The sequence below is a fragment of the Bemisia tabaci genome, chromosome 6 (assembly GCF_918797505.1).
Source record: "Bemisia tabaci chromosome 6, PGI_BMITA_v3".
Lineage (NCBI taxonomy): Eukaryota > Metazoa > Arthropoda > Insecta > Hemiptera > Aleyrodidae > Bemisia > Bemisia tabaci.
In genome coordinates this window covers 11,382,131-11,397,510 of record NC_092798.1, presented here as the reverse complement: position 1 = coordinate 11,397,510, position 15,380 = coordinate 11,382,131, and the positions used below count along the sequence as shown (strand labels likewise).

Sequence of the window (15,380 nt, the reverse complement as noted above, 5' to 3'; positions counted from 1 at the left end):
ACGCAATGCATGAAGTATTCATGAAGTCTTGTAGGCGCTAATATGTGTATCATGCTGACCGGCGCGCCGAGGGCTTCTCCTTTCCATCTCAAGTACTCGTCATCATTGCTCTCTGCGCCGCGCCGCTCCATGCCAAATTGCGTGTTTGGTTTCTCTCTCAACTAGACTAATGAAAGGCGCTGTCTCTTGTATTACCGAGAGACAAACAAATTAGAAATTACTATGCCTACTTTAACTCTCAGGAAATAAGAGATTTTTTCGCCTTTTCTCGTTTGTAATTTTTTTTTCTGAATCAAATTTTTTTCTTGATACCAACATTTGAAAAAAAAATCAAAATTTGCTGCCCCCTAAATTTGCCGCCATGGGCCGCGGTCCATGTGGCCATCCCCTAAATCCAGCCCTGCCTGGAACCGCGTGCGCGAGCATGACACACACCACAAAAAGCTGAAACGCCTTCAATTGATTGAATATGCAACACGGACATTGAATGAGCACGTATAGTTGCATCCAGGCGTTGGGGTCAACTTGCCGTTGCATTCATCAGCAAAGTTCACTGATGAAAGGCGTCATACAGCAGTGTTTCTGATACAACCGTGGTGAATTTCATGCTCTACAAATGATATATATTCATTTTCATCGGGAAATATTGGTATATGAAGAGATTTTTTTTTTTGCAGCGGGTAATCTGGGATAAATCGGAGAGAAGTCAGGGAATGTTGACATGCGTAGGCAGGGATTTTCATTTTTTGTACAAACAAGGAAGATTAGGATAAAAGTCAGCGAAGTTCGACGGATATACTTAGTTTTTATCCCTTTTTTTGTTTCTTTTTTATGGTGAAGCTATGGGAAATCACAGAAAAGAGTTGAGGAAATTACAGATTGTCAGATATTTCCTTCTTTTATGAAGGTAACCGGAAAAATTAGCGCAGTCATGAAATAGTGTCCATAAAGTCAGAGAACATTGAAATTTTACTAAACTTGCAAATCTGAAATGCAAAAATCCGTAGATTCGACAACGCGAACTTATCGAGTGTAAAATCCGCGCCGTCAGAACATCAAACTGGGCACTGATCATCAATTTTCCTGTACCGACGGGGCTACCAGCTCACACTGAAAATTCGCAGTTCACATTGACCGCTGTTGAAAATTTTTGGAACGCACGGGGCAATTTTACAACATGGTTGGACATCTTTACTCGGAATGACAATGTCGATTGCCGCACCATAAAGGCAATGAAGATTACCACAGCTTTGCCTCAAGGAACTCAAACAATTAATTTCGTACTTGAAACTCGAGAGAACCTCCAGATGAACGATGTCGAAAATCACGTGACTCGATAGCAATATTTTTAAATTTTTCGGATCAAAATTTAAAGTGCTTAAAAAATGTGTAAATGGAAAATCTTCCTTCTTCTATTATTAATAATTTAAGATCCTAAAGCTGAGTTTTGAAGTTCTACTGCATAGTAAGGTTAACACTTGGTGTTTGAAGTTGGTTTTCTTGTTTTTTCTAGAAAATGCCTAAAAATTGCTAAGTTTTCGATGGATTTGCTGTAATTTACCTGTAACCAAAAAGTTACCTGTTTTTTTTTTTTTTTTTTTTTTTTTTTTTTTTTTTTTTAATATGAACAAATTTATGTTAAAAGGATTTGTATACTTTGTACAGTTCCTTTTAGCATAAATACATCCATCTGTCATTTCTTGTGATGTCCTTAACAATACATTTAAAAAGGAAAACCAGACAACTTGCTTCTTATAGTTCAATTTCAACGAGTGCATTGAAAAATTAGCTAATTTTGGCTATTTTCGCGGAAAATATGATGAGACCCTTTTTAGGACACCAAATCCTACCGCGCCTTATCATGCAATACCATTTGGACACTTACTGTGAGCCAGGGTATGAAAATAATGATGGTTGGATTGTACCGTATGATCTCCCCCAAAATCTCGTTCTACTGTACGGTGACGCGCAACATTGTTGTCAGATAGTGCTTAAAATAAGAATTTCTCCATTTCAACTCGTGTTGCAAATCCACATTTTATCACACAACCGACAATGCGCGACAAACGAAAAACTCGTTTCTCACTCGTGGCCTTGGCGAGATTTTTAATACTTGTATTGCTACACCGTGCGACTTGAATCATAACAAGAGAATTTCGTGTCCGCGGATGGACAAGTGCACGAAGAGATAAGTCCCTCTAGGTAGCGATAAAAACGGCCGCTTGTTCCGGTCGAACTTACGGATTTCCTCAGATTTCCTCTTTCGATACATTTTCCTCAGAATACTTTCCCGTTTAAATACGACTCACAGATAGTGAGATCTTTAGAAATTCCTTCCTGTTTTCTTCATTTGCGTTATATCTTTCACGGAAAGTTTTAAGTTTGCTACGTTTATTTAGGGGTTCAGAAAGTTTCAAAACGCCGACCACTTGCCGCAATTTGGCGACTTTGCCCCACAGCACATTCCTAAAATCAGACTACATCTTGCAATTAGGGACTAAAGTTTCTGGCTCAGTTTAGAAACAACGTTTGCACCATTAGTTTCCCTATATGCATAGGTGTTTCACATGGATGAACCAGAAATTTCAGTTCCTAATTGCAAAATGTAGCTCAATTTGCCTTACCGCTAAACGTGCAATTTCTTAGCAAAATGCCCGATTTCCCGGTAAAATGTGCGATTTGCCTCACGTTCTTGAAGCATGGGGAAAAAGGGTCAACACTTTTGAAAATTGCTTCAAAACTGAAGATTTGTGCGAAAAACCACGTTTTATACGACGCTAAGTTTCCTCAAGATAGGAAGGCGAGTTTCCTTAGATTTCAAAATTCCTTGACTTTTGAAGGATTGGGAACAATTATTACAAGACCATTCAAAGACTTGCACTATCTTGGCAGTATAGCAATGGTATAATCGTCCTATATTGCACGATACAGTCCAATTATGATTATACAGGAAAGTCAGGAGTCGAAAATTCTTCGCGAATATCAATGTCGAGGATAGGACTTTGCTGTCGACGGCGACAAAAACCGGCGAGTTGACAAAAAAACGAATAAAGAAAACTGGGTCATTATCTCCAGGCAGGTACGAATAGCTCTTGTTTACCTTCCCACTCAGGTGTCAGACGATATATTCGTCAGGCTTTTAAACTGGTCACAATTATTGCGGATTTTTTCCCCTTTAATTTTTCCCTGTAAAGCTGAAGTGGAATTGTGCTTCAGAGGACATGCACTGCCAGTTCGAGAGCTCATAACTTTGCCTCTTTATCATGACTGTGTCTGTGCAGTTTTTACGTTGCTATAATTTCTACAAAAATTCCCTGACTTTTTCTGACTTTCGAGTAAAATTTCCACTAGTTTTTCTTTTAGAAATACGCCGATTTTCGCTAAATTTTGGACAAAATTTCGTTGTTCAGAGATCTAATAATGGAAAAAGGCATTTATTAGCTGGTTAAAAAACAACAAGCCATGAAAATGACCAGAAAAGGTAAACAGTCGGAAGATCAGTGATATGGTCTGGTGATCAGTGGATGTGTCAGAAGTTCCCTGATTTCCGAGACCGCCAGCAACCATGTACTTGAATGATTAAGTCTTGCACGCATCTAGTGTGTGGCACTTGCACATTAATAATGCATTAATGCAACTAAGTAAAGAGCTCGTTTGTGACGTTTGAAAATTTCAATTTTTTCTGTATCTTTCGAAAGGGAACTAATTCTATTTTTTTGCATGAAATCTAAGGAATATCTTCAGGGCGTGAGAGAGATCAAGCAAAATTCCGCGACCTGAGGACGGTTGCTTTCCTTCGTCACAATAAAATGTAGAAGGAAATCCGCAACGTCGCAACCTGAGATAAGTATAGTTTCCCTCTTATTTCTGCGTCTGTGATAGGGCTAGGCTGCATATCAAAAGACGTATACGATATAGCAGATTTTTTTGAAAAATAAATCTACTTATTTCTCTTAAGCACTTCTTAAGAAAAGTAAGTCTTCTTCTTAATCTTCTTAAGATCAACTTATTGACGTTCCTTAAACGGGAAGAGGAGCCTGAACGGAATTGGGTGGATAGGAAAAGAAAGAGAAAAAAAATTTAAGGGGTGCATATTGTTCTCGACTGCGCGACGACCACCCGCGGTTGTGACCAAATCGTAGAAGTACTGAAAGTGCCCTTAAAATTGTGGAGACTAAGGCTTTTTTCTCTCTCAAAGATTGTTAGATGTTCAATTTTACGGAATACCTAACACGACTTTGGCACACATACAAAAATAATGTAAAAATTTGACAAAATTTTGAACAGCGCGCTGTGTCGATTTTTTACATAAACAGCCAAAGCTTCAGCAGGAAATCGCGGAGGCCTAGAACAATCTGTACCTCTAGAAAAATAGAAGGAGAAAAAGCAGAGGAAGAGGAATACTGATAAAAATGGTGGAAAAATAGCGGAGATAAATGCGCACAGCTTCCCTTCCCCTTTTTAGATAGTAAGTTTGGCGTCATTTTTTGCTGTTATCTGAACCAGAAAAGATCTAATTCGCACGATGACGCAGTGATACTTAAAACTGATTCATCTCCGTTCCAAACTGTTGTATAAATGGTCAACAGCAGTCATATTTCAAAACAACGATCAATCATGTAGGTCGCGTACATTTTTATCGGGTCATGCTGAAGCGCGTTTCGATTGTCACTACATGGAAAGAAAACTGATGACTTCATTCAGCACACTTATGAATATTTTTTCTCGAACCTGTCTTTGATTTTAGGGTGCTGCTGTCAAAAGACAGTACTCGTTGCGTTCGTCGATGGATGCTCTGTATGTATACTGGCATGCTAAGGAAGAATGCCGTATGAGCCTTCAGAAGTTGCCAAGTTTTCTCCGATAAAAACCGAATTTACTGGGAAAATTGTGAATATTTTTCCCCAAAATTTCCAGACTATTTTGTACGCAATTTAATCTAAATTATCTGAAATTTATGAGAAAAATATTCATAAATATCGTCAAAAATACGTGTTTTGTCGAGGGAAATTTGGCAACTCTCAAATGTTCATTCGGCGTTTTCCCTTAGCACGGCAGTATACCTACATTACTATCGTTAATATCTACAATACATTAATATCGATGACCAAAGTTCGAAACCACGTATCTCCGTTTGCGACGTCGCAGACTCCCTGTCATGTTATATTTTTTTTTGAAAACTTCTTGAAAATCGCGATAATTTCTTTTCTGTTAGCGGAGTATTCTGCATGGATTTCAAGCTGTAAAGTTGGCGTATTTCTCTCGGTAAAATTAAGTAGGAGCCGAAATTTTGAAACACCGCAATGGAGATACGTGGTTTTGCACTTTGGCTATCGATATGATGTTTGGGCTTGATGAACCGCGGTTATTGGAACTGGAGGGGTCGCGGTTAAGTAAAACCGCGGTGAAAAATACCTCGCGCCTACATAGATGTCACATAGCTTGGGAAATAGATACTCGAAAAGACGGAAAACCCGGCGGTAAAAACTGTCTGAAGTCGGAAAGTGTACATCTCCGATTGTGGCATTGTATTTCCCTTCAAGTTTTATTTTTTTTAAAAAAGAAACCAACAGTTTTCCATAAAATTTTCTGTGAATTTTCTTCATTCATTCATACAAATTCAAAGGAAATTTCAAAGATATATTCTGGTTGGTTTTCTCTTGAAATATAAAACTTCGGAGATTAAGAAACATAGCAATGTAGATACGCATTTTTCGACTTTAGCAACCAAAATTAATTACTGAAAGGGCATGATAGAATTAAGGGGCTTGAAGGACACGGCGCATAAGTGCAGTTTTTGAAAAAATTGAGATATTAATGATTTTAAGTAAAACGACCTAGTCTTTTTGTATATTCTGTGAAAAATTCGCTCCCCAATTCCAATTTTTAAGTAACAAAAAGTCAATTTAAACTTCCTTTCCGCCAATAGGATCCATGTAAATCTAAACTTCGAACAGGTATTTCTTGAAATAGGAAAAACTGCACTTGAGCGCCTAGTTCTCCAAGCCCCTCGATTATTTTTGTAAACACCATACCGATTACTACAGTTTCGAAAACGGAAACGTGACAGAAGAGCAATAATCAATGACTGATTAACCAGTCAGTAGTCTGATTAGTTCAGTATTAGTGGTTCTTCAAAATTGCAGCTTGAATTTTAAATTTTTGAAATAAAAAAAAAAAAAAAAAAATGATTATTATTATGACTACCTACATGAAATTTTTGTAGCCTCTTCCAGGGCCGGATGAAGGGGGTGGCCACATGGGCCGCGGCCCACGGCGGGAAATCTAGGGGGCGGCAAATTTTGCAATTTTTTTAAAGATAGGTATAAAAAATAATATCGGATTTAGAAAAAAAAATACAAACGAGAAAAGGCTACAAAACCTCTCATTTCCTGAGAGTATAGTAATTTCTAATTTTATCGTCTTTCAGTGATACAAGAGACAGCACCTTTAATTAGTCGAGTTAAGAGAGAAACCAAACAGACAATTTGGCCTGGAACGGTGCGACATAGGGAGAAATGATGATGAGGACTTGAGATGAAAAGAAGAAGCCCTCGGCGACGCAATCGGCATGTAACACATATTAGCGCCTGCAAGACTGCACGAATACTTCACGCATTGCATCAAACACAGTGCGGTTATTGTGGTCAGCGTGAAACGCATAGCGCCTACAAGACTGCGTGAATACTTCACGCATTGCGCCAAACACGGTGCGGTCGGCGCGGCGGCGGAAGTTAAAATCATTAAACCAAATTTTGTGTTTGTTCTTTCATAATTGTTTCGTTCATTTCTTATGAATGGAAGGCCTTGTCCATTAGAGATGGGTTTACGAAACTTGACTTTCGCGCAAAGTTCCGTGACCTTTTGCTAGTGGTGTTGACAGGGCTTTCCCAAAAAATGTGCTCAACACGAGTAAACACGTTTTATGCACTCTTCCCCCGGCTGGCACGTTCACTTGATGGTTTTTATTGATGTTTCAAAACGAATGAGAAAGGGGCGGCAAGTAGGAAAATCCGGCCCTGGACTCTTCTTGATGAGGTGCGAGAAATTTCTGGTAAGGACTGATAAAATAATCATAAATATGGAGGCAGTAACTGAACTTTAAAAGACAGGTATCTAGATACCTAAGTTGTTGGAAATAATTTTTTTCTAAAAAAACCACACTCACACAATCTCCCTTTCATCTACACTTACCTATATATAAATAAGTGAATTTGCATATAATAATTAGATAGCAACTTGAAAAAAAAGGAAGCAAGATTAGAACAGAATTATTCATTTTCGAGACTGAATAAGCATAATTTTCCTTAAGTTAAAAAGTGATAATAGGAAGGACAAGAAAAAGAGAGATATTTTTATCTCCTAAGGTGAATTCTGAGGCGATAACCTATTCGAATAGGGAACTCGGTTTTATGCTTTAATTTAAGGCTATAACTCACACCAGAGCTGTGAATCAATATAAGTAAAACCAGGCGATAGATGTACACATGCAGGGGCATGAAAGGAAATGCAAGACATTATGAGTACATAAAGAGATAAGGTCATTCAAATAGCGGACACCTCTTTAGGGTGATTTCACGATTTTGGGAATAGTACAGTGTCGCCAATTTTTGTTTTGGCATTTTTAAAGACTTTGGACAAAATTATCTGCGACTGTAATATTTGAGGCATCAAAGTCTCAGTAATTAAGATTTCTCATATTTTATGCATGGATCCAAATTTAGCATGATACCTAATCATATTTATTATCGTATATTTAATGCCACATATTAGAAAACACTGAAAACTAAAGAGATGACACTGCTGTTTTTTGATGCCATTATGCCAATACTTATTGGTACTGAATTAGAAATTGTGCTAGATAAATTGACAGTTGTTTGTTATCCCTTCGCAAGTGGCTGAGTTGCCATTGGATAATAGTAATTGAGGATTGACATGAGCACCGCAACCGCCGCTGTGATTTAGTGATTAGTGCTCTATTCGGAGATTCTTCACAGAGTGTATAGCGACAACAAAGGCTCGCAACAACGTACCTTGTTTGTCGTGTTTGAAAATCTGCGCCACTATATAATTTCTTTAAAGGAGAACAAATTGAAATTATTCCTTAAGGTTTTTGCAGAATTTTCTTCATACAGGAAAGAAAAATCACGGCAGTTTTAAAGAATTGCCATGGAGTAGTTTTCCGTTTGAAAAATAAAGTACGACAGAAAGTCTGCGACGTCGCAAACCAGGATTTGAGATTGCAGACTTACACTGTCAATATATGATAACAGTCAATCAGGGATTATGGATTGTTACACATCAAGGCAGCCAGCAATTTTGTTGGATGCGCTGCTGGATTCCCTAGCCATAACCAAAAGTCTCTGATCACCTGCCTTCTTACTCGTAAGAAATCTATCAATGGCACTTTTGCAATTCAATTGTCAATTCGCAGGAATATACTCCATGGTAGATGGGTAATATAAAAGACATTCAGAAACCTTTTGGTTCCATCGAGTCAAAGTAGATTTAAACCTGCCTTATCTGCATTGAATATGAAGGTATGACTGAACGTGGAGAGTCGCATTCAGTTCAACTGCGCCTAAGATTTCATCCACATACCTCTCGGTAGAAGATGAAATCGCTGTTAAAATAACGGACTTACCCAATTCTTTTCGCTCCTTCGTTTTTTCAGGTCCTCCATCCCACAAGTGTGTAAGCTCAAGAACATTAAAAGTACAGGACTGTCGCTCCCTTAAGAGATCCTTGTTAATTGTGATAGATCCCATCTCTGCTTTTGCACTTGAAGAACTGACACAATATACCTAGGTCACGAACGTCCTAATATCCGAGGGAAAGCACTGGCACAATTAACAAACTACGAATTAAGTAATATTTGGGGACGATCACATTATTACGAAATACCACAACAATCAGGTGATGAGGACAACTAAGAGACCAGAGTAAGTCGAAAATATGACTTCAATAGATGATAAATAGGTACTCAACGTCCGGTCACAAAAATTAAACAACTTGCAAAGAAATGGAAACGCGTCCGTTGAGACATCTCACAACTTTCTCGGATGAAAGTTTCCGCACGTTCTTCCTCCTGATACCCGGAAAAGAACTGATAATGTGTTTCACGCACGATTGAGGTTAAACTGATTTGTTGATGTAATCAGCGAATCAGCTGACGTGTGTGTACGTGAACCACCTGTGAATCTGCGCAGAAACGTGTTTACCTTTATCTAATGCTTATCATGCGCAGATTACGTTATCTTCAAAACGCGCGTGATTTCTGGCGGGTATTTTGAATTTGCGGACTTTTCCTATCGTTGAATTTTCAGCAGATGCACTTGATAATTGATTTTACATGGCGCAATTGGCTAAAAAAGCGATGGAGCCGCAAGTTTATGCAAGATATTATTCAAACTTTGTGCAGAACAGGTGCACTTCTTTAACTACTGCTCTTTATTGCAGTAGCAATGCAAATTTTGGAAATGTGAAAAGGCTAACTGTAAACTGTAAACATAGCTCATTTCTGCCGTGCTAAGGAAAAACACTGTATGAACATCAGGGAGTTGCCAAATTTCCCCTCCTAAACAATTAATTTTTGAGACAATTAATGAATATTTCTACTTGAAATCTTCATTAAAATTTTTTGAACTTTTTTTTGAAAATTTGTATTTTACAAAAAGAAATTTGGCAACGCACGAATGTTGATACGGCGTTCTTCCTTGGCACGGTAGAATATGAGGTAGGTAGCATTTAGGAAGCAATGCAAGTAACTTCCTTCTGGCCTTCAACCTTTGAGAAAATCTTCCCTGAAATTGAAGTATGCACACAAAATATATGGATGAGCTTTTTTTTTTAAAAATGTTGTTCAGCTTTTTTGGAATAAAATTTAAAATTTTTCAGATTCAAATTTTAAAAACTTAAATTATAATTTTAATATTTTTAATTTTTTTTTTAAAAAAAAATATCAGGAGTATGATATCAAATACTAAAAAAAACTAGGAATTTAAAAAAATACATTTTTATTATAAAACTTAAAAACAATGACTTTTTTCAGATAAAATTAGAGGTTATTGAACTGGCGATGTTCCCTTAAAAAGGGATACCATTTGTGTGCTTGACTTTCAGACGGTTCCTGAGGAACTCTGGGAATTTCATTGGAAGCATTGTCCTTCAGGTGAGTGCTATCACTAGCATGAGTCATGCGCAGCAATGAAGTAACAATAGCAGAAATCGGCAAATCATTTTGCCCGATACAGAGCTTGATCTGCTCGTACAACTTCTGAGTAAGAACCATTGTTGCCATCACAGCACGCTCAATGTCCTCAGAGACCCCTATGAAAGCTGCTCCTAATTCATTGACAGCAGTTACAAGGCATGTGGAGAAGCTGTTTTTTTCCTGGCACTCCACGATCATTGCTGATGCATTGGAAATTATACTTACTGCATCCATTGTTAAATTTTTTATTGTCCTGACCAATCGTTCTTCCTCGACTATGTTAGCCATTGCATTTAGGCACTCTTGGAAGTCAAATCGAGCGTTAGGATGATTGAGGAGGACATCTTTGACAACCTCCAAAGCTAAGTTCTCATAACTAATTTGCCTATCATGCCCCACTTCTTTTGCTTCCGGTTTCCTTCCGCTAATGTCGAAGGGGATTCGATCATCTCCGACGCTATTGAGGTTGTTACTGTCCTCGTTGTTAAATCCTCCCAAATTGTTTTCAGATGGTTTGACTAGGTTTTGTCTCAAATGTTCACTGTCTTGGCCATGATGAATGAGGGCAAGATAGTTTTTCAGGTCAGCCTAGAAAGAATGAGAAAAGTTTAAAAATGTTATGCTTGAGAAGCTTTTATTGAATTGAAGTGCATGTAAAAGAGCATGATCTAAATAAAATTGGCATACACATTTGCTGTTCTTAGCTGACATAAATTTTCAGAAGTCCATGTGGCCCCTCAGAAAATTTACAAGACAGTCAAAAGTAAGACTTTAAATACTTGGGGGAATGGGAAGGAAATCGCAGAAGGGTGGGTCCACTTTCCTGTGTGTCACGTAGAAAAAATAGTCTAATTTTGCTCATAAAGATAGAAGAGAATAAATTATTTGTTTGACCATTTCTGTCCAATTATTTTAGAACAAAAAGGGAAATTGTTATTTTTCAGGCCTTACAACCATCAGTTTTAGGAGGAGAGTTGATTGAGGGACGAGGAGAAAATGCAAAATTTTTTTAAGTTGCCTTAGATTACCTAAGGTTTCTGCTCAAAACTAAACAGCAAATGGCACAACAAATTAAAAATTAAGTAATGAGAAATTTTGGTTGGCATATTAATTGTAATCGAATCTATAAAACGTTTTTAATAAGTAATTTTAACAAGTCCTTCTGAAAATTAGATAGGTAAAGAGGATGCCTCCTCAGTTTCACCGAGAATACATTCTTTCCGCTAAGATTTTGTTAAAATTATAAAGTAAAGACATTTTAAAACAATAAATAAATGATAGTGACTAAAGATATTCATTTGAAAACTTGGGAAAGAGTGCTTTTTTAAAAAATGTTCTAGGAACATTTATACGCTTCAGCTAGAGCGTTAAATTACATATATTTTATTGTGCATTTGCCCTGTTTGGGAATGATTTTTCCAATTGATGAATTGCTCAGTTACAGAAATAGAGGAGGAAACTTCGCTGGACGTTGACAATTATTCACTTGGTCAAATGGCCCTTTGCAAAACTAGGCCATCCAAAACCTTTCACCTCTCACAATTAAGTAATGAGAAAATAATTTTTATGCATTGTTTTCAGTTTTTGAGAAGTTTTGGATCATCACTAACGGATATATCTTTTTCAGAATTAAGAGTATTCATATTAAGTCAAAAATATGTAGAGAAAAGACTGCATGTCGGTGTTTTCTCAAAAGGCATACCTAAATAAACTTGTTCTGAATCTTAGTCATGCAAGAGGTACATTTTGAATTTCTCTTGCATTTTGTTTTACAATCTTCTAGACGGTACTCACTTTGCTTTTTATTTCCCTTGATCAGGTCTTAGAGGCAAGTTGAGTACTTTTTACTGATAGAATGTGACATAATTATTTTGAATTTTCTTACTATGCAGTTTTGGCATGGCTAAACCAGGCCTGAGATACGCCATGAAATATCATTATTACATATCCAGCCTAGAAAGAGATCAGTTTCATTAGCTGGTGTATTGCCATCTTTAATGTAGTTCAATGATGAATTTTCTTCATAAATTCCTTCAGGAGAATAAAAGCCCTCAATATCTGGGAATGGCTAATCCTGGAGAGGAGCCTTGATTGAAAACTACGGCTCAGACCTTCGATTCCATTGGGAAAATTGGGGAAGGTTTTTTGACGAGAGAAGCCTCAATTTTTCTTTTGAAATACTATTTCCCACTGTAATTAATGAATTTATCAGATAGAGTTCTACACGGAAAAAATTAAATTGCTGATTTAACAATTCAATTGCTAAAAAAAGTGACTACAATGTTTCAATGTAGATTTTACAACACAAAAATACTACTTTAACCACCCCTGTAGTTAAATTAGCTTACAATAGCGGTTAAAGTAGCATTTTTTTTGTTGCAAAATCTATGTTGAAACGTTGCAGTCACTTTTTATAGCAATTGAATTGTTAAATCAACACTTTAATTTTTTCCGTGTACATACTTTCAGAATTCTCAGCAGATGGACTTAATTCACCAAAATATCTAAGACCACTTTAAATTCAGTCAATGATAATATAAAAGTTTGTAAAAATAGAAATGTAAATATTCCTTACAAAGGAATTACGTATTTTGTGATTTGAAGCAAAAATTGGCGAAAACAGTAGGAGAAAAAACATTATCAGGGGCAGAGTTTTGTTTAAAGTAACATTTTTATTATTAACAAAACAAATATTTACAAGAAAACTATGAAAATAAAATAGGAAAATTCTATATAAAAGGAATTAAATACAAAGGCTTTGCAAAAACTACTTCAACGTTCTCATTTTATGTTTAACAATGGATCAAAGAAATCCAATTGAATTTGATATAAACAGATTCTTAACGGTTTATTATACGCAAATAATATTGATCTGATGGTCAATCTGCGTAACTAATCTTTCAATTCTTCTGCAAAATTTTAATGAAAAACCTATGTTAAGGTCAATACCAAAGGTATTTTTCCAGTAATGCAAGAGAATCCTGCAGTAACCCTTCAAAATTTTCTCTCACATTTCATTTTCAATGATTAAATCATAGAAATATAGAATCATTTCATAGAGTTTTTCGTAATTTTTCTTCACTACATGAAAATTTATGTTAAGTTTCAGGGACAACAATAAAAGTTTTCCTACAACAAGGAATACGATTATAGAGCTTACATGAAGTAGGATTTTAACAACAAGATGCCATTAAAATTACTCCATTAATAAATGAGGCACTGAGATCCAACCCTAAAATTTTCAAGGGGGACAATCAAAACATTAAAAAGGTACAATGTTTCTTTAAAACAATGCAAATGATCGGAACTATTTGCTTTTTGAAGTTCAAGTGTTTTCAAAACATTCAAAAAGAATATTAGTTAAAAGATGAGCCTATTCAGAATGAAAAATATTTTCGAATGGAGCCAGTGGTCCCTCTCCTTTTAAAGAACTCCACCCACATAGAAGAGAATCTTAAAATTAAAACGTTAAAATACACATTTACCTGAATGACAACGAAGCTAGCAAAAAGGCAAATATATTTAAGAGGCATACTTTTTTGGTAGTTCAAAAAAAAAAACAAAGTTTAAAGGAACTGTAAGTAAGAACACTGGGTGGGTAAACTGTGTACGCTGATGTGGAAACAAAATTTTGATAACATCTAAGTGTTACAGAAGATGAAAGTAACTGATAAAAGATTTCATAGTGATGGGCTAATATAAACTCTTCTTTGATTTTAATTTTGGGCTCAATTTCTTCCCACTCAAGTGCCTCGCGAAATAAAGCTTATCATTTTTCTCAAGTGCCTCTTTTATCAAAAACGTAACGAAACTCTCCAAGATTGAGTCTTTGACTAGATGTGTGTAGTGTCTGTGGCCATTAGTCAGTTATCAATCAATGTGTGTCAATATTGAATGGAGAGATACTCTTCTGCCGACAAAGTGTCCTGAAAATGCGGAAGAGATGGTAGGAGCTGATATTGAAACTGATCATTAGGCAAAAAATTATTTTGATGAGCTCGCCTATAGGCAGAAAATTATGTGGATAGATTCGCCTTAAGGATAATCTTACAACAGCAAAGATACACTTTCGTCTAAATAACAAACACTGAGTTATGTATCAATAATGGATAGGTAACAATATTTTTTCCAAATGTAATAAAAGAAGGAAAAAAATATGATTTTGTCATGTGAAATGCAATCATCTCACACAAGCAGCAAAAATAGTGAAATGAAAATAGACATTTCATGGATGTGGAATATTGTTAAACATAAATAGAAAAAGAAAATGAGAAAAAAAAATAAAATAAAATTTAAAAGATGTACAGTGAAACCTCGCTAAGTCGGAGATCGTTTAAGTCGGAAACCCCGTTATGTCGGAATTTTCGTGCGGTCCCGTTCGTCGCCCATATAAAACAATGCTAAGAAATTCGGGTTAAGTCGGATTCCCGTAACTCGGATTCCCGTTATCTCGGATTTTTTTTCAGTCCCGACCTCAAAAAATAACCTTTTCTACTCGTAAAATGGTCGATTTTTTTCATGAAAAAAAAAAAAAAATTCCTTTTTTATTAAGCGAGAATTCTTCTTCGATAGCTACCAATGGACGTGCGCTCCTCACCGCCAGAACGGCTGCAATTGAGAAGAGAGCGAGCAAGCGATCTTGCCACACTCCCTCCCTCCTTAACACGAAAGAAGAGGGGAGAGGGAATAGCCAATCAGCGCAGCGGTATGGGATTCCGCTCGCCGCGCACTCTCGCGCCAACGTACGCAACTGCTTGCTCACGGCCACGGCTCCAACTTCTGTTTCATTCAATTCTTCCCTATCCAGTCGCCTTCTATACTCCCTGTCTCTGGGCGGCGCTCGTCCGTAAGGATTTTCGCTCATCCAAGGACGTAACGTTAACGAGTTCCAACATTTTTGTGCTGACTCTTCAAATAAATATTTAACGCAAGTAATTGACTGAATTGAGCTTAACAGTTGCATTACACTCTAAACTGACGCCCCCGTGCAAGCGAAAAGCATCTAAAAACGTTTTGTCCAAACTAGAGCGCGAAATTCGAAAATTTAAATCGGAAAAAGAGGGATTCCCTTTAAGTCGGAAACCCCGCTAAGTCGGAAAATTTTCGTCGGCCCGATGCGTTCCGACTTAGCGAGGTTTCACTGTAACAATAAATCACAGAATTATGA

The 15,380-nt window shown here is 36.7% G+C and overlaps 2 protein-coding genes across 2 annotated transcripts in view; both read right to left on the bottom strand.

Moving 5' to 3' along the window:
* ACOX1 (acyl-CoA oxidase 1) overlaps window positions 1-9,146 on the bottom strand; it is a 29,504-nt gene extending 20,358 nt beyond the window's left edge. The window contains exon 1 of the mRNA XM_019053802.2: window positions 8,645-9,146. Within this exon, the coding sequence (XP_018909347.2) occupies window positions 8,645-8,768 (124 nt within the window). The 5' untranslated portion in view covers window positions 8,769-9,146. The remainder of the gene's footprint in view (window positions 1-8,644) is intronic.
* An 853-nt stretch (window positions 9,147-9,999) lies between these two features.
* Window positions 10,000-14,451, bottom strand: LOC140224920 (uncharacterized). Its single transcript, XM_072302068.1, has 2 exons — window positions 13,699-14,451; window positions 10,000-10,801 (listed from the first exon to the last, which is right to left on the bottom strand). The coding sequence occupies exons 1-2, from the start codon at window positions 13,744-13,746 to the stop codon at window positions 10,058-10,060; spliced, it is 792 nt and encodes a 263-aa protein (XP_072158169.1). The 5' UTR covers window positions 13,747-14,451; the 3' UTR covers window positions 10,000-10,057.
* Window positions 14,452-15,380: the final 929 nt, after the last annotated feature.

Excerpts from the sequence above, each read along its gene's own strand:
- LOC140224920 (XM_072302068.1), bottom strand. The coding sequence starts at position 13,746 with ATGCCTCTTAAATATATTTGCCTTTTTGCTAGCTTCGTTGTCATTCAG. Across the intron at positions 10,802-13,698 it reads CTAGCTTCGTTGTCATTCAG|GCTGACCTGAAAAACTATCT; the intron begins GTAAATGTGTAT and ends CATTCTTTCTAG.